Source organism: Athene noctua, chromosome 6 (assembly GCF_965140245.1).
Source record: "Athene noctua chromosome 6, bAthNoc1.hap1.1, whole genome shotgun sequence".
In the NCBI taxonomy this organism is placed as follows: Eukaryota; Metazoa; Chordata; class Aves; order Strigiformes; family Strigidae; genus Athene; species Athene noctua.
The window spans coordinates 27,152,366-27,179,270 of NC_134042.1; the positions used below are offsets into that span (position 1 = coordinate 27,152,366).

General features: G+C 43.0%; 3 protein-coding genes across 3 annotated transcripts; 1 reads left to right on the forward strand and 2 right to left on the reverse strand.

Annotated features, from left to right (window-relative positions):
• Positions 1-538: 538 nt before the first annotated feature.
• On the reverse strand, positions 539-21,525 carry MLH3 (mutL homolog 3). The gene is made up of 12 exons (XM_074909979.1): positions 21,413-21,525; positions 17,159-20,502; positions 13,035-13,105; positions 11,949-12,053; positions 9,844-9,916; positions 9,125-9,196; positions 8,055-8,163; positions 4,648-4,807; positions 3,428-3,451; positions 3,148-3,229; positions 1,668-1,819; positions 539-1,016 (listed from the first exon to the last, which is right to left on the reverse strand). Exons 2-12 carry the CDS (start codon positions 20,427-20,429, stop codon positions 945-947), a joined length of 4,191 nt encoding a protein of 1,396 aa, XP_074766080.1. The 5' UTR covers positions 20,430-20,502; positions 21,413-21,525; the 3' UTR covers positions 539-944.
• A 311-nt stretch (positions 21,526-21,836) lies between these two features.
• On the reverse strand, positions 21,837-23,090 carry ACYP1 (acylphosphatase 1). The gene is made up of 2 exons (XM_074909225.1): positions 22,969-23,090; positions 21,837-22,506 (listed from the first exon to the last, which is right to left on the reverse strand). The coding sequence occupies exons 1-2, from the start codon at positions 23,050-23,052 to the stop codon at positions 22,291-22,293; spliced, it is 300 nt and encodes a 99-aa protein (XP_074765326.1). The 5' UTR covers positions 23,053-23,090; the 3' UTR covers positions 21,837-22,290.
• A 368-nt stretch (positions 23,091-23,458) lies between these two features.
• Positions 23,459-26,251, forward strand: ZC2HC1C (zinc finger C2HC-type containing 1C). The gene is made up of 3 exons (XM_074909242.1): positions 23,459-23,551; positions 24,060-25,293; positions 25,985-26,251. Exons 2-3 carry the CDS (start codon positions 24,067-24,069, stop codon positions 26,249-26,251), a joined length of 1,494 nt encoding a protein of 497 aa, XP_074765343.1. The 5' UTR covers positions 23,459-23,551; positions 24,060-24,066.
• The last annotated feature ends 654 nt before the right edge of the window (positions 26,252-26,905 follow it).

Sequence of the window (26,905 nt, forward strand, 5' to 3'; positions counted from 1 at the left end):
TTGATTTTTGTGAGGGGCAGCGTGGAACATGTTAAAAATCTGACTCTTGCAGGTCAGTCAGATCGCCTTTCCTTGGTTCCTTTTTATCAATGTATGGCAATACACTACACCACAGTTAAGGCATCAATGAAAGTAGTTTCTGCTCCTGTTTTGCTTTAGCAGATGTCAATATCTCTGATGTGGTTTTAAGTTTAAGATGACACCATCTTCTTTTACTGTTCTGAAATAAACTCTACCTTAGACTGAGACACAAAATAGAACTGGACCATGTAAAAAAAGTTCACCTATTATAAAAAATGCTGTGGGCTCTAGTTATTTCTGTGGGGGTAAGTTTCCGTACCCTGAGAACATGGGGCTATCCTAGGATTTAGAAATCTCTCAAGAATGCAAACTGCAGGGAGCTGGAGAATACAGCCGGGTGTGTCACCCATTGTCTAGTTAAATAAAAAGAATGGGGTTTGATCCTAAGTTTACCTATATGTACTATGAAGCTGGTCAGTCCTCATTCCAACCACTGCCATGAGCCCAAGGAAAGGGTTTAGTGTAATTTTATTAATAAATACCTCCTCATTTTCAAAGCATGACAAAATACATTAACATAAATAGATCTATTATGCAGACTAATGCCGTGCTTACAGAGAAAAAGCACTTTAGTAACTGTGAGTGGCTACAACTTCTTGCCTCTGCTGGTCAAGCACTGACAGAAGGCCCAGGCTTGCAATGTAATTCCTTGATGTTGAAGACACTTCAGGCTGTGAGGGTGGGCTCCTGCCATGTTCTCCTGGCCGGTCTCTGCTTCTCAGGTCAGTACTGGGAGCAGAACTGCAGTGACTGCACTGGCTCAGAGACTCTGCTTCATGCAGGGTATTGTCTTAACAACAGGGGGACCTGGATCATACCAGCACTTCTAGTCTAAGTTGCAACTTAGTTTTAACTTTTTTTGATTAGGGTCTTTTTTTGCCAAATAGGTGCCATGCTCGTGCCATCTTCCGCAGTCTAGCCAAATTAGGTTTAGGCTGAAGAGAGAAAAATTAAGAAGCGCTACATCATAGCTAAGTAAATGAGCTTCAATGCCTCCATACTCTGCCCTAATACAGTCATTCCCAGGTTTTTTTGATATCTAATTCAAAGTCCCACCTGACTTTCAACAGAATCCAATTTCATAACTTAGTATAGCACAGTAATAGCAAAAGAGAAGGAGTAATGATTTTTTTTTTTTAATTTAAATGTTGCTGTTTCTTTGCTTCCCCCCCCCCCCCCCCCCCCCATTTTCTAGCATCTTAAACTTTGGGGAAGGAGGCGTTTGTTTAATTAGCATCGTTGCCCCTAGCAGAATATCAGAATTTACATGTTTTCCAAGTTTCACACTTAAAAACTATAAACACTTAATATTATATGCTCAACTTTAAGGACTAGTGATACCATTCAAGTCAATGTGACCATTCAAATGACATATGGCAAGATCTTTGATAAAGTGTTTGCAGGACAAAGGCTTAATGTTCTGAAGTTTTATTTTATTGGTAACCACTATGTAAAAATTCAAGTAAGATACAGCCAGTGGTGATGGTTTCAAACTGGCCCATTCTAATTCTAACACACACGTACATGAAATGCCTCTGACACTCCAGAGTGAATTACCAGAGGCATGTCTGTGTCCCACACAGTACCTGCTTTTCCTGCTGTAGATGGTCTATGTCTGCAAGAGGCATCATGGAAGGTCTTCCATGAGCACACTGGAAGGGCAGCTGACAAGATGACAAAGCTTCAATAAGTCTGCAGCTTTCCTCCAAAGTCAAGTGCTCATTAAACTTAATAGCTCCTTAAAAAAAAAAAAAATAAAAACAACAAAGCAGCTCTTGCACATGCTGCCAAAGAGAATTCAAACCACTCAGCAGACTTCCCTCCACAGCTGTAGTTTTCACAGAAAACAAGGCAGCTCCCAAAGATTAGCTGGGAGGCTGCAAAGGTAGCCCAAAGGCTCCAGTATGGCAGATTTAGGGCTTAGCTCAGTTAACCAAGCTGCTACCTAAGGATCAGCTTTCCATGGCCTAAACTTTCACCTCTCCCAAGTCTGGTGAATGGTAAGATTGTTAGTTTTTGGCTTTTCAGATGATATTGCAAGAGGCAAATGGACTTTTTTTTTTCTTTTATTGTGTGTGTGTATGTTACAGCTGAAGATGCAACGTTCACAAATCAAGAAGTGTTAAACCAAGACGACAGCTAGTATTAGTTCCATAGGCTTTATGAGTTCTATGTGCCTACCACTGACAGGCATCAGTTCCAAGACCACATGCTAGCCCTGCCACTAAGTCCTTTCTCACAAGTGAGCACTTCATGGCATCCAGAGGAAATCCAAGCAGAACATTAGGGAGTCACTTCAGAGGTGTTTGCAATCTTTAGCCTTCACAGATGCACAAGACCATGTGCAATCTGCCTTTCAGCCATAGGACTTTTTTAGATATAAAAAAAATTTGTATATTATCTGCCATTTGTAGAATGCAGTGACACTCTGAAAATAGATGCTTTTGGTTCACATTTACCTTTGCAGCGTAATCTTGCCAATACTGTACATGGCAGAGGAACTGCCACAAGAGGGTAGAGCTGCTGTAGTCTACACCTGTAAAGTCTGCTCATTTCCAGGTGGTGGAAAGCCATAGTCCCTTAGAAGATGTAAATTCTTACTGCACTCCTTCCAAAGATACTTGAAAGGTCACAGGCACACTTAAACTATCACTTTTGATACTTATATGAAATAACAAATGCTTTTTGGGAAGACTGTCTAAGTCTTCTTTCCTGCTTGCTTTCAAGCAGATTCCAGTACCTCCTCTTGTTCTTTCACAGAGCTGTTATTTGAATGGTTTAGAGCTCACATGGATGAGTGCATCTCAGAATTGTATTTTACCTGTGTTTCTTGTGAGGGTTGGAAAGTATGTTAGGCCCATACATGAATAAATCAGAGCAGTTTTGCTTGACCCTTACAGTGGTCTCCACGAAGAACATTATCTCATCCCTATGAAACACAGTTTGTAATCCTGGAATTCCTGCAAACACATTCTGAAACCACTGCCCCAGGGAGGATGTTGTATAGACAGAAAGGTTAAAAAAAAAAAAAAAAAAAAAAAAAAAAGAAAAGCACAGTTTCCCTACCATGACAGGCCTGGGAAGCTAACACCTTCAGAAACGTCAGAGGCAGTGTCCCTCGTGCTCTTCCTCCTGTGGTCTGCACTAGCTAAAAGTAGTAAGTGAACATCATCTTACTTTCCATTTAATATGAGAAAAAGGAAGAACTGTAACACAAAGGAAACTAAAAATGAGGAAAATCTAGTGGATTATCTAGTCCACCTCTCTCATTTGAGGTTTAACACACTTACTCATGCAGTAAGCTTTGCATTATTCTAGTCAACTTTAGAAGCAGACAGCAACTCACCTCAACTTGTTCTTGAATAAGCTCCTGGAAAGAAAGAGGTAGTATCATCAGTTGATATTTCTCCCTTTCATTGCCCAACCCTGCTTTGTCCACATCTGTCTGTGATTTACTGTGTAACTGCCAGAACCAGGAAAAACGATGCTGTTGCCAGTACACTGACCACAATGTGGAAGATCTAGGTACAAGTCCTGACCTCTCACAAACATCAGACTTTAGACTAATCACTTGGTTTCTCTCTGCATCAGTTTCCTATCTGTATAATGGCTATAATGGAACTCTTATACCTCAGAGTGCAATAAATGTGTGTTATCTTTGAACAGCTGCCCTTTCTTCTTTGGATAATAGTCCATGTGGATTTAATTTCCAATGTCTAAAATGTAATGAATTCATAATCAAACGCGAATAGGTGCTATCAGTCCTAATTAAAGTAAAAAGGACTGCAGAGTACATCTGCCAAAATGCTCATGAGATCTTGAGTGTCAGCTAAGAATGAGTGCTCACGAGGCACAGACCTGATCTCCTCCTCTGCCACTTTTAGTGCTCTTGGCTCCAATATCACACCAGGAGAGTGCAGTTTGAGTTATTCCTGATTATAGCAAGGTTGGAAAAGAAAATTTTATCCCATAAATTATCTTCTCTATTTCTTCTTTTCATATTAAAAGAGATGTAGAGCAAGACCGGATTGATTCACAATGACTCAGCCTAGTGGCTGAATATGGTACTCCAGAATCAATTTTTAAGGAGTCCTTGAAGCAGTTATGATTGTGGAAAACTATTTACAATGGAAACTGCAAGTAATCAGTTCAACAATTTCTTCCTCAAACTGTAGAACATCTGCAACAGCAGCTTTTAGAAAGCTGCACTGTCCACGTAGAGATTTCATGAAAACAACTTTAAATCCTAACAACTATTTCTGTATCAGAATTATTAACAATTTTACTGTTCATTCAAGCATTCATGAGCAATAAACTGTTGAAACATCTGTACTATAGACTATTTTTCTTAACTTCTCTGCTAGTCCAAGTCTGAAACAGTTTCCTATCATTTCTGTTATAGTTCAGGGATTTCAGTTGTGGGACTATTTAGCTACTAAAAGTGATGGCATCCACATTTGCCAAGGGACTTCACTGTCTCCCTCATAACAGAAATACTCTAATGCCCTGGGCCATTAACACCAAACAAGACCCAGTATCACAATTTCACACATATTCACAGCTGACCTCCACAATGCTTTTAGTGACAGGTTGTCTTTTCCGTCGTAATTCATTGGCTTCTCTTTCTATAAAACACAGTGGCACTTTCCTCACTAGAATCAAGGAGCTGCTGGTCTCAGGAAATGATAATTCAAGACCCAAGTCCTCCAAATTTTTGTAGCAGCATCTGAGGAAAAAAATACTAGAAATAAGACATCAACCACAGTAGCTATGTCTCCAGAGCATATGTAAATATTTCTGTAGTCCCCATAATACGTTTCTTCCTGCAACAGTTTCCAATCTCAAAATCCATGCAGCATGACATTCCAAGTAATTTTGCCCTTTCAGCCTACATTCAGCCATATTTGTTCACTCCAATCAACTGTGCATATTTAATGTTCCTCAACTATAAGATCTACGAGTTCCTGTATTATGTGGATTTATAGATCTACCTTTTCTAAAGATGCATGAGGCATTTTGTTCAACACACACTCCAAATATTGAAATTATGAAGCATAAAGACACCTTATTAGTCTAACCTAAAAAACTGTGATTTCAATTGACACATAATAGCAAATACTTACAATGGAAAAAATATTGTAAGAAATGAACGTTGGTTTAATAAACTTTAAAGTCCCTTAAGCAAAGGGAAACCAGGAAAGAACAACCTCTAGTTAATCTGACATATGTCACCCTGTGGATGGAAAAATACACACAAAAATGGTACTTCACAGTCAGATGAGAACTTGTCTTCAAAATCAAAAATGTAATGATAGTTTATTTTATTAACTCAGGGAAAATTCATTTAAAACAAAGGCAGTGAAGGTCAATTTTAGAAAATATTCTTTGAACAAAAAAGAAGCTAATCTAAATTTACTAAAATCAATCACAAGAATATAATTATTAGTCTCCATATGAAGATGACCTCTGAAATTCAACCAAAAAAAAGAAGACATGTATAGCCTTCATCAAAAGCAGAGAAAGAAAAAGCCCACTGTGGTGAACTGACAGAATCCAAGCAGCTATTGAGGTCGCTGAGGCCTTTTTTTTTTTTAAGGGGGTAAAAAAAGACGGAAGTTCAAGAGAGTCAACAGAACAATGCATTACTACAATGCTTAGTAGACAAATAACAGAATCAAAGCTGCAGGTGAACCAGAGGTCCAACTGAACTATTAAATAGCAAGCACAGCTGAATGGAAAGGTCTTTTAGGGAAGTTAATTTATTTCATTACATCAAACTTTACCACAGTCATACTCTGCCAGCAACAACAGAATTTACATTTTTACATAGTACTTTTAAATAATAATTTTTAAATAAGGATAGTCTCACAGAATGATTGTAAAGAGATGAACTGACCATAAATACTGATAAAGATCAACACAGTAAAAGCACCAGTAAGGCAGCACCAGCATATGCCAGCACCAGTAAGCTTTTACAATCATCTTAAGTGATAACTGAAAATCACAACTGGCATCCCACTGTGCTGGATAATTTAACCAGTGTCCTTAAAAGAAAACCATGCCTCTCTGATTTAATTTACCTTACTGATTTTTTTAGTCTGTTTGTGATATAGCTGTTGAAGAAAAATAATTCACAGAATTTATTTGGTCTTTCAAAAAGCCTTCGATGCCATCTCTTAAAAGTAGCTAGAAGGGCAAATGCAAAAAGTTGTCATGTATAGACAAGTAACATTTGTCATGATTTAGAGAGTATGGAAAAAAAGTATGCTGGCAACAGTTGGTCAGTGTTCAATATGACATGAGACCTGATCTGTATCTTCATAACTGTTGATTAATGATGTGGAAAAGAAGGGGCATGGACAAGCAGGCAAATATGTAGAAAACACAAAATTATTTAGCTGAGACTAAATGAACTGCTTGAACTCAAGCAGAACCTAAAACAAGTAGAAGAATGATGTATGAGATCAGTAGGATGAATGAAAAAGGTGTAATGAAAAATGGACAGAAAAACTGAATTTACTGCTCCTGAAGACAAATAAATGCACATTGTCAGGAATAACCTGACTTATTTGTACATTTTGTTGCCTTCTATATAAATAGCAAAAATAAATTAAAATAACCCAAACCACCCACAACTCTGTGTTTCAGTCTTATGACCATTCAATAAACAAGCAGTTCATGCAAGCAGCAGTAGCCAAAAAAGCACATAACATATCAGGTGTGGATATAATAGGCAGAAAATATGGGCACAACTGCAAAGCTACTGTACAGATCAACAGGATACCCTCACTTGGTATACTGTATTCAATTTTGGCCATCTGGTCTCAAAAGTAGAAATATCAGAAATGGAAGACATTCATCAAAGATGAGTGCAAAAATAATTCAAAGTCGAACAAGAGGCATTACAAATATTGTGATGTTACTAAGAACATCATTAAGAGGTGGGAACAACAAAGGCATCCAAATATTACTGAACTATGAACAGCAATGGTTATATTCTCACATTTTACCCTAAGGCAGGTGGAACATAACAGTGCTTTACACTTTCCTTTGGAATTTCTGGTATTGGCCATTGTCACACAAAAGAGTTACCAAACGGATACAGCAGTGATACTGTTATGATTGGAATACACCCAAAAAGGGCTTTACACCAAACAAGTATATCCCTATAATAGGCAACAATCTTAACAAGGAGTGATTTAAAAGCTGTTGAGTTTGTCACAGGCATCAGAAAAAAGAACAGTTTAAGAATAATGAGGTAGTCCTGTGAATGTTAAGGTAGAACTTCACCTGAAAATGAAGAACAATGCAGGGAAAAAAACCACACAAATGCATACGACAGGGCAGACAGGGATTTGGGGGAAAAATTTTTGATTAGTGTCCAATAGGTCTGCAATAGTTCAACAACACATCTGTATCTAAACTCTTGCAGTACAAAAGTTAAATACCCCAATAGTAGCTAGGCCACCATTCTGAAACATTTGGGAAACAGCGTTCATTAGTTACTCTTGGCAGGCACCTAGGATTAAGGAATGCATTTTTGAAGGATTCACAACACCAACTTCCCATACCCCATCCTTCTCAAGCAGTGCCTGTTAAATCAGTGACTAGATCGACACTATGGGCACTGCACTCCCATGTGCACTCCCAAGTCCTGAGCCCCAGACAGCAGGATCTGTTGGAGCCTGCTCTGGCACTCTCCTGGCCCACACATGAAGGCTTGCTTTCCCAGAGAAACCAGAGCACACTGCAGAAGCAGAGGTGGCACACCACAGGGCTTTGTCTTGAGATGTAACGATGCACCTGAGAAGCACACCTATGTTCCTCAGCACAGATACAGCCGATTGGTCACAGATCAGAAAAGAAAATCAACAGCTTCCTTCCCCAGCTTCATGGTAACCTAGCAATAAATAGACATGTTTCTGGTCAACAGAGCCATCCCCAAAAGTTTAGAGCTATTGGCCATTACTAACCGTAGAAATCTTCTTTGTTCTTCTGTAACTTCAATCTCCAAAGGGGGAGAGATGGAGGAGGACAGTAATTTCTTCTTGCCACATGCTGCAGCTTCCTTCTCATAGGAATCTGTGAATGAATCGTTCAGAAGTATCCACTCTTAGAATATTTATGCAGGCATTACCCTTAATGACCTTATGGTTTGGCATGTAATCTTCTGTTTGGATTAAAAAGTGACCACAGAATGCCTTCTCCTGAAACTTGTGGAGGACTGGGAATGTCACAAACCAGACACCCAGTCTCTGGGGAAGGGTTGGTTAATGCCACTTTGTATTTTCCCACCAGTTCCAAAAGAGTCACCCTAAATAGCTAAAAAAACTACTGATATATTTAGTCCCACTCACAGAGAGCAATTTTTCCACAAAGAAGTCTGACATAAATGGCATCAAAATACAATTCATTAAGCATTTCTCCCTTCAGTCTTTAACTTTTTTCAGTACCTGACCAAAAGGAGCAAGTTCCTGGAACCCTCTGCAGGAACTGTGCAGTATTTATTGATGAAAGAGAAGGTCAATGATTTTTAAGTACTTGATGGATGGCTATTGTGCTTTTTAACACTGAAACCAATGGCTAATGGACTTACAGAGAAGACCATTATCCCTTTGCAAACAGTTTTAGATTGTGGAAATTTTAGGCTTTAAGCACAGTATTCAGCCAAAAAAGAACCCAATGAACTACGCTCTTTATTCTGCATCCCATGCCTTATTCTTCACAGCATAACCACATAATCTTATTGATGTTGCTTTACTTCCTCTTCATTGTTTTTCCTATCACTCTTCCTGCTCTTTTATTATGTCAGGACTATTTTAGTTTCATAGTTCTGTGGGTAAGGAGTGTATCTTCTATTTTTGGAAACACTGCGACAATTTTCAGCTGCCAATACTATGACTGCTACAGATACTGAATGTCTGTGCTCTCCTAAGAATCAGGATAAAGATGACAAATGAATATCCTACTATTCCATACATCCCAGACAGCTCATTTGTATTTTTCTGATTATCTTTTTTCCTAAGACCATCTGAATCATCACCTGCAATAAGCTGCTCCAAGCGGATCCGTTCATGAGCTGCGTGTTGGTCCACCAAAATCAAGAGGTTTCCATCTAAAAATGAACCAGAACAGATGAGAAACAGGCAACTTTGTACCAGACAACTGCACAGGTTGGAAAGAATGACCACTCCCTTGAGGCCACATTTAGAAGATAACTATCAGACAGTTTTACATAAATAAAGTGAGGAGGCGGCTGTGTTGGCAGAACATGAAGTCACTACGGAACAGAAATTTAGTGATCCAAATTTGCATTTAAATTAAAGTAATTAGATTGAGTTAACTCTTCTCTATTGACATCCTCATCTAACTTCAGAATGAGAGCTGAGGTCACCCACAAACTGTTCTGTTTAATAGAGTCTTTAAAAATGTTACAAAACCCACTGGTTTTGAATGCCTTTTTTGTACAGCTTCAGAAAGCTTCAACAATGAGTATGTCCAGACACTGTGAACAGTCTGAAAGACGTTAGTAATTTGAGTACAATCTATTTTTATAACACTAATCTGAAGGCAGTAGGAACATTCAACAATGTCCAAAATAAAGATAAAGAAGATCCAGGAAATTTCAATTGAAGACTAACATTTTCCTCTACTCACAATATCATCCCAAAGCACAAAGAGAATACAAACAGGACAGTGTTCCCTCTGCAGTCTAACTGCACTTGACAGCCAATTCAACTTCATGTTAGTAACTACTCTTACCTGCCTTTTTATCCACTTCATTCCTAGTGTTGATTAAACAGGCGATAAATTTATTGTCCACTTGCTGAAGAACCTGTAAAATACTCAGAAAAATCATCACCCTGTGGTAGAATTATTTTAAAAATAAAGGCAAACAAAAGAAGACAACAATCAAAATGGATCAAGTGCAGCAAATAGCCAGTAGGATGACAGGGGGGTGGAAACCGCATCTTTTCTAATCCCAAAGGTTTAAAGAATTTGGCCTAGCATAACTGAGACTGGGAAGGTATATAATTATTCTTTATAAATACAGTGGGGGCTAAATATGGAAAAGGCAACAATTATTTAAGCTAAAAGACAATACTGACAGAAGGTCAAATGACCATAAATTAGTCATGAAAGAGTTTAGTCTGGAACTAAGAGAAAGTTTCAAAATACCCAAGAAAATAATGATAGATCAATTTTTTCAAACAGTCATAAGGGCATGAGTTCTAATTGTTCTAAGGTGGAGCTGGAAATTTACAGAACAGACTAAATAGTTGTGTAGAAGTCTCCTTGAGTTGGGAATTAAAGCTGTGCACAGCAACTCTGAGTATTTGATTTGCTGATATCACCAAAAGAGAATATAAACAACCTTTTTTAACATGCCCTGTGTTTAAGGATTTGTGCTGATCATCTGTAGGAGCCAGGAAGCATTTTTTTCCTCATTTTCTGATGTAGAATTTGCCTCTATGACTTGATTTCACCCTCCCCTCAAGCATCACAAAACAACCAGAGCTACAGGAAATACTGAGCAGGGATGTACAATGCTTTCAGTATCTTATTGCTAGATTTAAATTAGCAGTTGTGGTGTTAGGGTGGAATTTCTCCCCAGGTGACGTAAATAAAGCTCACTCTGAATTCTCTGTCCCACAGCATGTGCATTGTTCACCTCCTAGGTAAAAATTAATAGATGATTCTATTTCTTTGCAGGGATGCAAGACATTAATAATTCTTTTATTCTCTTCCTGTGACATGATTCAATATTTTGTGCTTTTGATCTTTTCTACAGAGATTCTCAAAATTTCTATAGGGTACTGAAGGCAGTATTTAGCTTCTTCAGAGATAGGAAGTGGTAATTTCTTCTCTCTTTACCTTCTTAAAAACATACAAAGGAAAACATTATGCAGGTAAAGTTAAGCACAGAACCACTCAGTAAGTTTTAAAGAACAGTTCTTATCATGAACGAACTGAAAAATGGTACCTCTCCTGTCTTTTTGAAACAGAATGTTTGCTGTAATAACTTTATTTACTCCTGCTATTCTTGCACACACAACATAAATAAGAGAATCATTTGGATCCTTCTCCACCCTGGAGAGCAACATTACATGCCCCATACAGTCAGAACCTGCAATCTCAAAGTCAGCAACCTGACTGCATGAGAATAATGCTAACTGGGCCTGTAAGTCCTTTATCATTGGGATGCAAGAGAAGGAGAGAATCCACTTGGCATTTCTATCCAGGCAAACCATCAAAGAACGCAAGCTGAAGCTCAACATTTACCTTAGCTTTTAAGCTAACATTCAAAACATTTGATAAAGAAGCACTAAAAAAAGTAAAACTTGATGCTATGATGCCACTTTTAAGAATCACTTCAGGGAAGACATAAATCTTAAAGTGAAATTTCAAGTCTTTCCATGAAATCTGGGATTTGCTTTTGAAATCACTGCTGAAGAATTACATTTCTAAGGTCAATAAAAATGGAAGATAGAGGACACAGATTTCAGAGGAATACCAACTAAGTATATGTCTACAATAAATATAAAAAACTGCCCATTGAAATATCATTTAGTTAAGAGTGTTTCTAAGCAGCAGTAATAGGGCCGCCTCTTGATTTAACCATACAATCAAGGAATTTGAGAGTCACTTGCAGATAGCTGATTAACCATGAGATGATACTAAGATCTGGCATGACATACACATCTGCTGTTATCACACAACAACCAAGAATTCTGTTTGTGCTTGTGAAAATTAGGGAGATGAGCTATTTCCCTGGATAGCTCTTTCGCACCAGGCAGATACATCAGCAAATCCCACCTGCTGAGTGGGAATTTGGGGGTGAAAACTAGTAATAGATCGTATTGTACCTGCATTGAATGAACCATGTCTTTGGTGAAACGATAAGGATACAAGATATTGTGAATTTTCACAGCCAGACTGTCAGCCTGACTGCTGGTCACATCAACAGCAATCTGTAAAAACAGAATTACAGATCAAGCAGGCTATAAAGGATAGGGCAATAATCCCAAACATGCACAAAATACCTCCAACAAACCAGCTTTAAGAAAAACTGGAAGTGAGTCTATTTTGACAAATCAAGCTTTCTACATAAGAATAGCACTAGCTAAAGATACCATCCAGCAATCCCTGTTCCCATCCCCATACACTTTCCCATCTGGATATTACCTGCTAACTTCAACGTATTCAGCTGATTTCAAGTAGCCATCAGAAAACCTGAATTATCAGCCTACATGAGATCTCAATGGATTACTGCATTACAAAAGATTAAATGAGTCAGAGTACACGTCACAGCAACAACTGAACAGAACTGTTCCTTTTCTGAAACTCACCAGCAGGTGGTTTGCTACTCCGTCCCTATTGTTTGCAGGTGGAAATGGTTACACAGATATGTTTACACACACACAACATGATGATTAAAGATAATACTACCTCATGACAACAAAGGAAGTTTTTCTAAAAGCACCAACATTGTTTTCCTCTCACATGCTATAATCCTCCCAGGCTATAAAAACAACTATAGTAAAATATGCTTCTAAGACCCATTGCATCCCAGAGAAGAAAGCTGGGTTATTTTCACTCAGTCCACAAACAGGACAGACACTATATTACAATTCTGCCATCCTTTAACTTTTAATTTTAAGATTACTATCTCTGCAGAGGGAAAGACAGCTCACAATAAATTTTTTGGTTTTGAAATGACGAGAGAAAAGATTAACCTGATGCCTGCTTCTCTGACTTTGAATAAATCCACAACAATGACTTACATATAAAAGTCTATAAAAACATGTAACTGCCAGGTCTATAATCTAATATATAGCTGAATAACTCATATGCAATGATTACAATATTTGCAATTTTGGTCCCCATGTCAGAACAAAATAGAAGGCTAAAATAGAAGGCTATTTTAGCGTGAGATGTGAGATAACACTTACCTCTGGGCAGGGAACAAAAACAGGATTATCCCATTCCGAAAGTAAGGACTGGAGAGACTCCCCTTCATTATCTAGGAAAGAACACACTGATAATACAGGGACTACTACCATCCATCAATAGGAGGTGCATACCTCTACCTCACACAAGTATTTAATTTTTTTTCCTTCATAAAAAGGGGAGAATGTACAAATAAGTAAGTAATGGAACATGAGACTGGACTTTAATGTCTGCTTTAATGAGGAAGGACACTGCAGCTTTCCGATTCCTAACCATGCTGCAGCACAACTCAACAGGCCCTGGAAATGGGGGAGGAGGGGGGAAGGGAAAGAAAGACCTGTTTAGCTACCCGCTCCCTCTGGACAAAGCCACATACCAAAAAGATTATTTCATCCTTTCCACCGCAAAAAAAATTGTGAGGATTGAAGCTATTTTTCACATTCCAAGGTTGGAATGAGTACAAAGAAGGGAGTAGGTAATTATTCTTTAAACTACTGACATAATTCAACAAAGAACTGGGTATTTCATCCTGTAAATAAGTATCCCCTAACCTGCCTTCAACCCTAAGAGATTTTTTTTTCCAGTTCTAGATTTGAGATGACTCACACGGTCCCATTGTTAACAGACCTTGAGTAATTCTGGGTTCCTGTTGGGACATCTGGGAGAATTCTTTGATTTGTTTTTACCACAGAACACTGTGTCCTGGAAAGCTGGCCCTACCTCCCAGATCCTGGCTTGCTAGAGTCTTCTTGTTTCGAGGTCTAGGAAGGAAGGGTAGCAGAAGCTCACTTCTAAAGGGATGGCACCTGAACTGAATCCCTAAACACAATATAAATTTACTGCTGCAGATTCAACAGTATGCAAAATTACAAAAAGCTATACAATTATTATATTATCATAAATGAGCATGTGCTTAGCTCTGTATAAATTAGAGTACCCATCCAACACTGAGCACATATGTTAAAAGCTGGGAATTATCAGACACACCTGCATCAGGAAATGTATCTTAAAATATTACCATGGCTTCTGCTGGACTGTCCTTAAAAACTGGCTGCTGCTTTAAACATGTAAGAATTATTTCCAGAGTTAGTGCTATCAGAAGTGTTATCCCCAAAGAAAAAGAAGAGGCATATGGTAGTCTGACAGATATCAAAACACTCTTGAATTCTCTCTATTAAGGAGTGGCAAAGCTGTCAGTCTATCACCACTCCTATCAATACTTAATACAGTTATCAGGAACTTGTAAAACTGAAAACTACAAGTAAGTGAGACCACGAGAGATATCAGAGTTAGCCTAACAACATGTTCCTACCCACCCAGAAATGATTTAATGATATTACAAACCTGCACTGTTATCAAGATTATTAAGAAAAGTGGCTCAGATTTCCAGCACAGTGGTAAACATTTCACCCTTCCTTTGGTACAATTCAGACTTCTATTCTTTGTGAAATAATAATGAATTAATAAAGTTCCTTTCTACTGAGAAATTAAGGGTGTGCATTCAGGAAAAGTGGCAGGGTGATAACGCCAAAGAAAACCAGCTGCATGCTGATAAGCTCAGTGTGAACAGGCTCTATGAGATTCTAGGCCAGTCCGTAGACTCCTGACTGTTGGCTCCATTCCAGTAAGGATCAGTGATGGTCCTACCTACCCTAGAGACCGAGAATCCTTTCAAGAATCCAAACTGGCAGCCCAGCATGGAAGAGTAACTCAGCATCCCATTTTCACAAAACCCAGAACAGAGGACAAGGTGGCCTAATGTGGTTCCCGGGAAACTGGCACACTGAAGAATGATGCCTAATTCAGACTTTGACAGAACTTTTCAATCAATCACAGAATCACAGAATGGTTTGGGTTGGAAGGGACCTTAAAGACCATCTAGTCCAACCCCCTGCCATGGGCAGGGACACCTCCCACTAGCCCAGGTTGCTCAAAGCCCCGTCCAGCCTGGCCTTGAACACTGCCAGGGAGGGGGCAGCCACAGCTTCTCTGGGCAACCTGTGCCACTGTCTCATCACCCTCACAGTGAAGAATTTCCTCCTGGTATCTAATCTAAATCTACCCTCTCTCAGTTTAAAACCATTATCCCTTGTCCTGTCACTACACTCCCTGATAAAGAGACCCTCCCCATCTTTCCTGTAGGCCCCCTTTAGGTACTAGAAGGCCACTATAAGGTCTCCCTGGAGCCTTGCCTTCTCCAGGTTGAAAAATCCCAACTCTCTCAGCCTGTCTTCATAGGAGCGATGCTCCAGACCTCTGATCATCTTTGTGGCCTCCTCTGGACTTGCTCAAGCAGGTCCATGTCATTCTTACGCTGGGGGCCCCAGAGCTGAACACAGCACTCCAGGTGGGGTCTCATGAGAATGGAGTAGAGGGGGAGAATCACCTCCCTTGACCTGCTGGTCACACTTCTCTCGATGCAGCCCAGGATACGGTTGGCTTTCTGGGCTGCAAGCACACACTGCCAGTTTGTGTTGAGCTTCTCATCAACCCAACACCTGCAAGTCCTTCTCCTCAGGGCTGCTCTCAATCCACTCATTGCCCAGCCCGTATTTGTGCTTGGGATTGTCCTGACCTGTGTGCAGGTATGCACTTGGCCATGTTGAACTTCATGAGGTTTGCCTGGGCCCACCTCCCCAGCCTGTCCAGGTCCCTCTGGATGGCACATCCCTTCCCTCCAGTGTATTGACTGAACCACACAGCTCAGTGTCATCAGTACACTTGCTGAGGGTGCACTCGATCCCACTGTCCACATGGCCAAAAAAGATGTTAAACAGCACTGGTCCCAGTACTGACCCCTGATGAACTCACTTTTATAGCTAAGGTATTAATATATCATGGAAAGATATTATCTCTCAAGTTCACAGAAGCATCTATCATCTACCTGAACAGAAGTCCAGTATTTTATACATGTAATAAACAAAGAGTCATCTCCCTGCTTCTTGTAGCAGGGAAAATCCTTGTTCAGGATATACATTGTTCATAAAGCTAGGATTTACTTGCCCAAAGGCCAGTGAGAATTCAGAGCTGACAGAGATGTTATTAATATGATTTTTCTGACAAGTGACATCAGAAAAGGTGCTGAGGATAATAATGTATCTACTTCATACATGCAAACCACATACAATTACCATACTTGAGTATTCATTTTCACTTGCCTCAATTAGATCAATAAAATATACTAGTGTAAAGACATATCAGTCAATAATGTAATAAAAGTAACAAGAAATGCAAATATAGCTGGCACAACAATGAAGACCGAGTTGGATGATAACCTACTACAAACGCATAGCATTAGATTATTCAAAAAGGCATCTCATGGTGAAATGAAGCTTGATAAATTTTCCCATGGAAATCAGTTTAATTAGTACAAAGATGCCTGAGTCTAGCCTACCAGATCTAGCATTTCTGTTGAGCACATGGCTTGTGACTAGAAAAGATAGCAGCTGGCCACTGCTGTCATGGAAAAGAGGATATGGATTATTCTTACCTCCTTCCACCTGTTACCAACCAGTATAATTTCCCTAAATACGTGTATGAGATGCTGTTCTTAAATCCCGTGGCTATGAAATTCTACGTCAATACCGTGGGGTTACTGACACTACTCTAATGTAGTTTTACTTAAACTTAAATGTATAATGTATAACTTAATTTCCAAGTTTTAAATTTTGTTGAAAAAAGATCATTTTAATATGGGGTTCTCAGTAACAACATACTCTTTGAAACATAACTGTTTAGGGCAAAATAGTAAAAATCACAACATTTTTCTGGTATGCTTATTTTTAAGTATGTTTCTCACTTTATATATGACAATAATTATATATAACTGTGATTACAGTAAATGTCATGATGCCCAGTGAAAACTAGGCAGCTACCCGTTGACAAGTTGCTGACATTTCTTTTTACTGTTTTATTAAAAATTATGTTTTAATATCTTGAATGCTAATGTTTTGCTGTCTCCATAGTTCCCAACACTTCCCTGGTTTCCATACAGCTACTACATGTCAGGCAGTGGCTATCTCAGTGTAAACTGTCAGGTGCTGCCAGCAAGATATTTTATGCACATAACAGAATACAAATGGTTTTCCTCATCCCATTTTTATAACAACAACCACCACCCTCTTACCATTCTCTGAAACAACATTCACAGCCATTGTTGTTATATCTTGAATGCAGGCAGCTTGAAATCCTCCAGCAGGAGGAGTGCTATAGGTGCTCAGTCCAGTTGTTTTATTGATGTATATTGTTTTACCCGACGAAACATCAAAATCTTGCAGCCAGTCAGAACAACACAAATCATTCCTGGGATTTCCTGTGTTTGTGTTGTCTGCAGAGAATTCCACGTTACTTAGGAAGGTCATATGGGGGAACTCAGTATTTTTCAAATTTTGTTCTGAGGATTCATCTAATGCACTTCTGTCTTTACAGATGAAGTTAGCACAATCCTTTTTAGCAGGTAATGATAAAACGCTGCTTGAAGAGACTGTGTACTCCCCTTCTATGCTGGTGAGTGATGATGGGCTGACAGTATTTTTCATGGATTCTGCTCTTGTATCGTCTGATTGCCAGCACGTGTCCCCCTTAGAAATGCTGTAATTACATTCCCCCATTTTCTCCACTGAGGATGTATATGTTTGACAAGCATTATATGAAAAATCATTACTTGAAGATTCAAAATCAAGAGGGTAGTCATCTTTTCTACTTGTATCTGTTTGTAATTGTTCACCAAGTTGTTCTACTTCTTTCTGGTCACTTTTCATTCTGAACAGTTTCGATGATAAAGATGCCAGAGATCTTCTACAAGTTGTATTTTTTTTACTAACCTGAGAGTAATCAGACAATGTCAAAGGACTCTGACTAAGGGCTTGTTTGTCCTGTGAAATTTCTCCACCAAAAATCTGGCTATTACTAGAATCTGTATCTTCCACAGCTGGAGTTTCACAAGCACTCAAGTTATCATGGGTGTCATTCTCATCCTTTGAAAAGTCACAATTAGCTTGTGAATTAAAACCTGGGAGACCAAATTCACTCTGTTCTGACAATGGCGTTGGTAGCGTACACTTGACTCTCCCATAATATCTCCTGAACTTTTCTAACGAACCCAGCTGTGTGGACAAGCTCAGCTTCTTAGAGGGCTGAGATCTTGGCAGAGCTATTTGTCTTCTAGTGCTTTTTATAACTTTATTGTGAGGAATAACCGAAGAAGTTGTCAGCGTCAATTCCGTAACATTCGATGTCTCATCATGTCTTTTACCGGTGGCAATAGGCATAGCTATGCCCTCGCTCACCTGATTTGACAAAGTTCTGTTCTCTAAGCGCTCATTACCATCAGTCACACATACTTCCCTGGTGTAAGGACGTATATATTCTTTATCTCTATTACTGGAAATATCCTTAACATATGAAGACTGAATTGGAAAATTCACTTTGTGGCCAAAAATATCCTTGTCACTGACAGGACCAGGTCTACCCTGCATGTATAATGCAAGATTTGTTTCCGTTTGTTCACATTCACATGGGTGCTCACTTTGCCTAACACATGTTATGAGGCCTGTAGAGCACAATTTTAACGGTACTGAACTATCAGCTCCTCCTCCAGCATCATCTATCACTTCATCTGTTTCCCTGTCTCCTCTTCTTGCATTACATGCTCTCATCAATGCACTCAACAAGACAGTTTCAGGTCCCGTTGCTGTTTCGGTATGGTCTTCTCTCTCAGATGGTGACTGAATAACATCATTATTTAAGATACGGACTGTATTGCTTTTCTGCACTACTTTGCCTTGCTGGCTGCCCACACCTTTTGTGTAATTCTCTGTACAATGCTGCAGGTCACTGTAACCATTTATTTTTCTTATTTCTGATCTGTTCCCTCCACTGAAAGAGGAACAAAGATTTTGGGAAGGTTTCAGATGAGTATCAGATGCTTTTTGCGAATTTTTAGTGTCTTTTGGCTCCTGCTCTGAGATATTTGATATAGTGACATCAGAAGCTGTGTCATCTTTGCTGGGCAGTGGAATCTCCGCTTTATTGTTTCTACATGGATCAGATGGTTCAGTAGTCTTCTGACTTGGGGCAATTTCACCTTCCTGTGGATTTTTTTTTGAGTCTGTAAGACTTGTAGACTTTTTTCCAGTAACAGATTTCCTCTTGACATCTTTTGATTGCACGTTACACATTTCATAGGAATCCACAATTTCATCACATGCTTTCTTAAAACTGTCTTGGATGCTCTTCTCATCAGAGAGTGAGGGCTTTGGAACTGGAGCTTTATAGAAACAAAAGTCATTATCTTCATTAAATTCTCTGATGTCTTCACTACATGGTTCAATAAATAAATGTTCTCGTTTCAAAAATATTTTCACTCCTTCCTCTATGCAAGTTAGAAGAACATCCCAGTTCTGGAACTCAATCAGAGTCTTTGCAGGTTCCAGAGACACATCATAGTCACTGTATGCACAGGTCACATTGAGAATAAAGATCCCATACAACTCTGGGCCACAACGATGGCGACCAGGACTTGAACTAGCCTGTCTGCTCATAGGGCCACTTTTTGCCTTGCAAATGACACTTTCTTTTCTTAATAAAAAATCAATTAGCTTATGTAGTCTTGTTTTTAAAACAAGCCTTCTATTCACATATAAGAACTGCATATTCTTGTTGTAATGTCCTTCAGTACCAATATAACCACTTACCTCAAATCCCCCAGACTTATGATTTATTTCTCGTAACTTCTGGGATCTGCCCAGCCCATAAATTTGACAAAATCGAGAGTATACATCTCTTGTCTTAGGGAGCTGAAGCACCATAGAACAAGAAACATCATTCCTTAGAGAAAATGAAACAGAGGGATGCATCAGCGAAACAGCCTCTACTTTCTGTCTCACTCTCTCAAATTCCAACACAGGATCCATACACTTTCTCCTCACTGGTAACTGATGGAACAGATTGCACACGGTGACTGTAGTTCCGCCACTTGGTCTGCTCAATTCACCTTCACAGACTTCCAGTGCTTGCCCATTGTGAAACAGTTTCACAAATGTTTTTGCTGTCCTGCTGGTCTTAGATGAAACTTCCACTACGCTGGCCATGTTGGCTATGCTTGCCACAGCCTCCCCTCTGAAGCCATAGAACTTCAGGTTCTCCAAGTCTCCCACTGAGCTGCACTTGCTGGTGAAGTACCGCTTTCCCATTGCATTTAAGTCCTCTCTCCCCATCCCAGAGCCATTGTCCACCACCTGGACCTTAAAAGCTTCCAAATCCACCCTGATCGCTACACATGTTGCTTTGGCATCGATGCTATTGAGGACAAGCTCCTCAACACACTGCCCCAGTGAGTTGATAGTCACTCCAGAACGTAGCCTGGCTCGCACATCTTCCACCAAACATTTGATCATGTCAAAACCAGATAGATAAGAAACTTAAGAAACTGCAAGGAGCTCACTCATCCATGGTCCTTGAAGCAATTCCCTGGGTGGAGGAAAAAAAAAGAAAATAAAAAGAAATAAATATTAAAGGCCTGAAAAAAAATTATTTATTCCATTTACCCTCATAAACGTACTTCTGTCAGTTTTTCTGGTATTCAGAGGCTTTGTCTGTGATCACTTTCCAGCTCAGGCTTTAAGTACACAACGTTTGTGCCTTCAGGGTAAATAGCCAAGATCTGAGCCTAGGCTCCTTACTAACAACATATATGGCTATCAAACTTAACAAACCCAAGCCACTCCAACCACGAGGCAAAACTCAAAGGACATGCAAGCAAAAGGCTTGAGTTTCCATTTGTATCAAAAATACAGAGTAAGTATCACCAAGAACGGGGCAGAGAGCTGCTTTCCTCTTGTCTTTACCTGTGTCCTCACATAAGTTCACGATGCCTTATTCTGGCCAAAGGGCATCTTCTGCAATTTATCTAAGAAAGGAATAAAGTGGGCTTGGGAATGGGTGTGGGATACCGAGTAAGCTCTTTAAGTGAAAGAGAAACCGCTTTTTCCAGTCCTTGATGCCCACTAGTTTCTTGGTGGTATTCGGTGTGCACACAATTCTCCCTTGCACCCCTCAGGCCGAGCTCCCCGTGCGGCTTCGCAAGTGCCGCTCACACTCTCAGAGGATCCGGTGCCCCCCGGGACAGGTTCCCAGGGGCTCCCTGGCCCCAAGGGACAGAGGAGGGCAGCGGAGACCCGCGCCCTGGCTCGCTACCCCACAGTGACCCCGCGGCGCGCAGGAGCCGAGGCCTGGCACGCTCTGCCCCCACCGCCTGCGCCTCGGCCCGCTCCCGAGAGAAGCGGCGTCCGGCGGCAGGTGCCCGCCGGGACGCGGCCCCGCTCCTCCGGCGCGCGGGGCGGCGGCGCCGCCCGTCCCGGTGCCCCGGCCCCGCTCTCACCCCTCAGCACCCCCGGCCCGGGGCGGGGCGGCCCGGCCCCGAACGGCCGCGGCGCCAGGCCGCCAGCTCCTGCGGGAGGCAGCGGCGCGGGGGCGCGGAGCGCAGGGCGCCTGCGCGGCCCCGCGCGCCGTTGGGCGGGGCCGCCGGGAGCTGTGGGCCCCGGCCCCCGCCGGGAGCTGTGGGCCCCGGCCCCCGCCGGGAGCTGTGGGCCCCGGCCCCCGCCGGGAGCTGTGGGCCCCGGCCCCCGCCGGGGCGGCCGGCGAGAAGGGCGGGCTGCGGAAAGCACACACCGCCCCCCAGGCGGGGCCCGGGGCTGCTCCCGGCACCACGCGGTCCCGCAGGGACAGACATTGGCAACGGGGTCACGCTGGAAGGCTCGCGATCCACTCAAGCCCCACACGACACGCCCGTTCCACACAAGAAGCAAGCTTCAAGAAATTTTATTCTAAAGAAAAAGTAAAAGTTCTGGAAAAAAAAATAGATTGCTTCAAACTGGCATTTAGAGCACTGAAATAATGTTTTTAGCAGTTTTTCATATCGGCATTGATTCCACAGTTTCCTTCACGTGAGTGCAACATCATAAAAATTCCCAGTTTTACTCACATACAACTACCCACAGCACACTACGCACAGACATCCACAAATAAAGAGGCTGTGTCCCTAAACAGCGTCTTTATAAAGGCAGCACAGCTCTTCCTCTACCTGTCAAACTTCTGTGAAAGGCTGAGTTAGACTAACACTACAACAAACAAATAAATTAGAAATGTAACAAAATAAACTTCTGTAGAGCTGAATATTGGCTGACTGAACGAATGGGGAAGAAGGGAAATGATCTGTGAGGGCAGGTCACGCCAGATTTTGCTCCTTCCTGGGCAAAGTTATTTTAAAATCTTGAAGTCCTGGTGCTCCAGCGCCACGATCTTCTTCTCATTGTTGAACTCTGCTTGGCTGATGCGGGACTGGGGACTTCCTATCTTCCTGAGCCATTCCTGCATCTCCCGTACCCTGGCAGCTGGACCCTGAATTTGTCCTTGCACGGTGCCGTGGCTAGTATTTTGGACCCAACCAACGAGTCCTAGTCTCTTAGCCTCCGTCTGAGAAGACAATGCAGAGCAAAATGAGATTAATCTGAACTGCAAAAGAGCTACAGAATGACATTCACATACAGGAGTCAATTTTACAAGTATGACACAGACCTCTAAGGAAATTCCCGTGGCTCAGGCACAGGAAAGAGCAGAGGATTCACTCGACTGCTCGTTATATTCTTTCACATGAAAAGCTGGTTCTGAAACGCGCTTTTCAGTCGTGCTTACATAACGCAGCACAGGCTGCCAGCTGCACTGGGAGACGACAGCCCCCACTCAGAGGCGGCCGGAGCCCAGGCCGCGGCCCTCATCCCGGCGGGCCGTGGCTCAGCCCCACCGGGGCGCCCACAGGAGCCGCCGCCGCCCCGGCAGCACTGGCAGGGAGCACCGCACGCCCTGGCAGGCAGGCAGGCAGGCAGGCAGCTGCCCCTCAGGCAGGACTGCGCCGCGGGACCACGCCACGCCACGCACCTGGGTGTACTTGCGGAAGAAAACGCCCTGCACCCTGCCGGACACCTCATAGTCCACGGAGAGCAGGCCCTCGGCCTCCGCCATGGCGACGCCAGCCGGCTCTTCCTGCCGCCGCCGCCGCACACCTGACTGCGCCTGCGCGGCGCGGCCCGCGCTGGGGGCACGGCCTGGCCCGCCCCTGTGGCCAATGAGGAGCCACAGCCGCGAGAGGCCGGGGATGGGCTGGCCCCGCCGTCACCGCCTCATGAATAATGCATAGCAACCCGCCCGCCATAGAGGCGCGGTCCTCCACGGAGCGGAGCAGAACGGCAGCGTGGTGGAGGAATCATAGAGAAGACGGTTTCCGGCCAGAGCGGCGCAGGAACTGGCATCCGCGTGCCTGTCTCCAGGCAACAGCCGTCAACACAGCGCCCGGGGGCGGCAGGCGCGGGGCGGCGGGCAGAGCTCCGCGCTGCCCAGAGGCCAGGCGGGAGGGCAGGAGGAGGAGCCGTGTCTCTCGGGCGATGTCGGGCCGATAAGCGTAAACGGGTGGCGACGCAGCTTGCCGAGGAGGCTGGGCGCAGCGCCGGCCGCAGCCCCGCAGGTAACCCCCGCTCGCCCCGTGCCGCCGGCTCGCGGCGTGGGTACCTGGCACACTTCGGGGGATATGGTAGAACGAGCCACGGGAAGACTGTACTGAGCTTTACCGGACGCCTGCGTGTCAGAGCTGTGTGCCGCACTGGTGGATCTACAGTGCCAAAACTGAAGGGACACATTGTGCGAAACACCATGGGGGAGTATAACAATTTCTCTATCGGTACAGCATATTTCTGGTGCTACCATGATAAGACAGGGCTCAGACAGCAAGCAAAATAAAAACATGCCTTATTTCTGGCTGCGTAAACGATTCGGTCTGAAACAGGTGGCATGGGAGCTCCCTAGATGAAAGGAGTGTAAAGATTTACAGAATCCAGTGAAGTTACAAAACCTTTGCTAATATTTATTATAGCCTCATTGTAGCCTCCGGGTGTAGACTGTTCAGAGAAAAATTGTCCAGTTTTGGATAAGATAGTCTGTGATGACTTTGCTTCTAACATCAGCCTCTTTCTCAGGCACTGAATGGCTTTGTTTCCACCGCTGAATTCTGTGATGGCAGCTACTAAGCTCGTTCCCAGTTCCCAGCTGAAACACCAGAAGAACAACCTTCAGCATGAACTCATACATTATGAAGAGGAAAGCTTGAAGGACCTGTACGTCCGAAAGAGCCGAAGCTATTCGTATTCTCTTTCTGCAGAAAAGAGTCAATACAGCTCCGGGCATGGAGGCATCTATTCAGCTGGACTGCAGAGCAAGCATCTCACCAGCCAGACCAAGACTCTACCAGCTAAATCAGTAGCCAGACGGAAAGAAGGAGTGGACCGTGCATATCCCCTGAAACCAATTTTCCACCAGAATGGTGTGAGTGTTCCAGTGGTCAACACAGCACAGCTTGGAAGTTCCCCACACATGGAGGAAGCTCCAAATAGTAGGCCTAGCTCAATGAGCAAAGGGAAGCCTCCAGCAGGGAGGTCTCAGCTAGCCACAGGGCTGTCTCCTTGGACAGCAGAGCCTAAACTGTCAGCCTCATATCTACACAGGAGAGAGCTGGCTTACATCCTAAAGTTAGAGGCAGAGGGACAGACCCTGGAAGAGGAAATTCGAAAGAAAGAGACCCTCCTCAGAGAGAAGCTGAGGAGAACAAAGGAGGAGCTTAGGAGGATTCAAAGAGAGAAGGAGCTTGTTGAGGCAGAGGACAGAAGAGACAGAGAAGTGGAGAGGACCCCTGAGCAAAAGGCTGCAAGACACCCTGAAGAGAAATCTCCCAGAGTTGCAGTCAGGCCAGGTGATGGGATGTTCGGGGGAGCGCAGTCTGCAGAGGTCACTATCCACAAGCCTGGCACCAGCCTCCACCCCCAAGAGCTGGCTATGGGGAAACTCAAGAAGGAGTGTCTGGTGGCCAGCAACAGCAAAGTTCGAGACTACATATCCATGGAGTGTTTAGCCTCTTGTTCAGTGCTGGCTCCAAAACATAGCCCTTCTCCCTCTGCCCTCTCAGACCGAGATTCTGGTGACCACCCATTCACAGAGGTGCAGTACATGCAGGCTGACAGTGCTGTGGGGCAGGGGGGGCTTGGAGAGTGCAGCTTCTGTGGACGTAAGTTTCTCTGCACCAGGCTCGAGAAGCACATGAGTATCTGCAGCAAGAGCCAAGGCTCCAAGAGGAAAGTGTTTGACTCCAGGAAGGCCAGAGCTAGGGGCACAGAACTGGAACAGTATCAGCAGTGGAAGAGCTCAGAGAGGCCTCAGGTAATGTGTAGTCCTTTTGCCTCCCTTGATTCACGTCTACTGCTCACATTCCTTCCACCTTGACATCTAATTCTGACTGAGATGCGAGCGCCTTCCTCTGTACATGGGTCTAAGGGAAACAATCCAGCTATAGCCTCTGAAAGGTTCTTGCCAAATGGATAAATAGATCTATTCAAAATCTAATAGATGGGAGGGCAGGGGTCCTAACTGACTTGTCTTTGTAATGTGTCAAGGGTGTACTCCTGGAGAAAGCTCACTCCTTGCTGTAGTCACGTGCTCAGGATGCAGACAGGGTCTGCTGCAGTAAAACTCTGTGGCATTAGGGGCTGCAGGGAACTGACTGAAAATCCAGGTAATAACATAGGCTATTAAAATGAGCACAGTGGAAACATGCAGCTCTGTTCTTGCAGAGCAGCTACAGCAACCCTTTCCAGTTCCTCAGCCCTACTGCTTGCTTTTCTGGTTATTCTCAAGCTCTTTCTAAGTATTGATGAATCCACCAGTATTTCCTTCAAATCCCCCTTGGTGCAGGTCTTTTTGATTCCTTTCATGGGACCCAGCTTTTCAGGGAGGGTTTTACATCAGCAGTGAATGCCCAGAGACAGGTGACCTGAGTTGGACCCTGAGCGTAAGACTGAGAATAGAGGCTGGCAGTGGTTTCAGCTGCTCTGATTGCCTTTTTGTTCTGCAGAATAAACCACCCAGAAGGAACAACTGGAGACAGAAGCATGAGGCTTTCATCCAAACCCTGCACCAGGCCCAGCAGGTGCAGCAGCACCTCTCCACAGGAGGGAAGTTGTCTGACCTGCCCCCCTTGCCTCCCATCGAAAACGCAGAGTATGTTGCCTGCCCCTACTGCAGACGCCGATTTGCTCCCCAAGCAGCTGAGAGACATATTCCCAAATGCAAAACCATCAAGAACAGGCCCCCTCCCCCATTGCAGAGGAGACGCTGCTGAGGTGGTCTCCAACTGCACCTGCTGCTGATTCCCTCCCTACCTGTTTTCTGTCAGGTTTCCAGCCACAGACACTTGCACTTTCCCTACTCTCAGCACACCCTGTGAGCTTGTGTGCAGAGCAAGTGAACAGCTCAGGACGTATAAGCAGAATTCTAGAACTTGTGTATGTTGACATGTGCCCTGGATGCTCCTCCAAGGGCCACTTCTCCTATCCAGCGAGCTCATTGCTACCGGCTGCCAGCAGGACAACAGCGAGGAGCAAAAGAGCCATCAGAAAGGAGCTGTTCTTCAGAATCCTATTTTGCCTGTAGGTTAGGGATGCTTGGGCTTTTTTCTTTTGTAACAGCTAATGGTGTCTGATATGAAGAGAACTGCTCTCCTTTAACTCATCAGTGGCTGCAGACTCCGGTTTTCTCCTTCTCCAAAAGCATAGAGTAGTGCTGTTCATGAGAAGAGCTGGGCCAAACAGAGCATCTGCCTTTTGTTTGCTCTGCTGCTCTGTAGGTTCACCTCTAGACATGCTAACAGTGACAGTAGTTCTCGGTGGTGTAGCGTTTTTATTATAGCTACCTACAAGAGATTGGCATGCAACGGGTGCCTCTTTTTTTGCCACAGAAACGACTCTACAGTCTTCTAAACTGTTTAGAGTTTAGA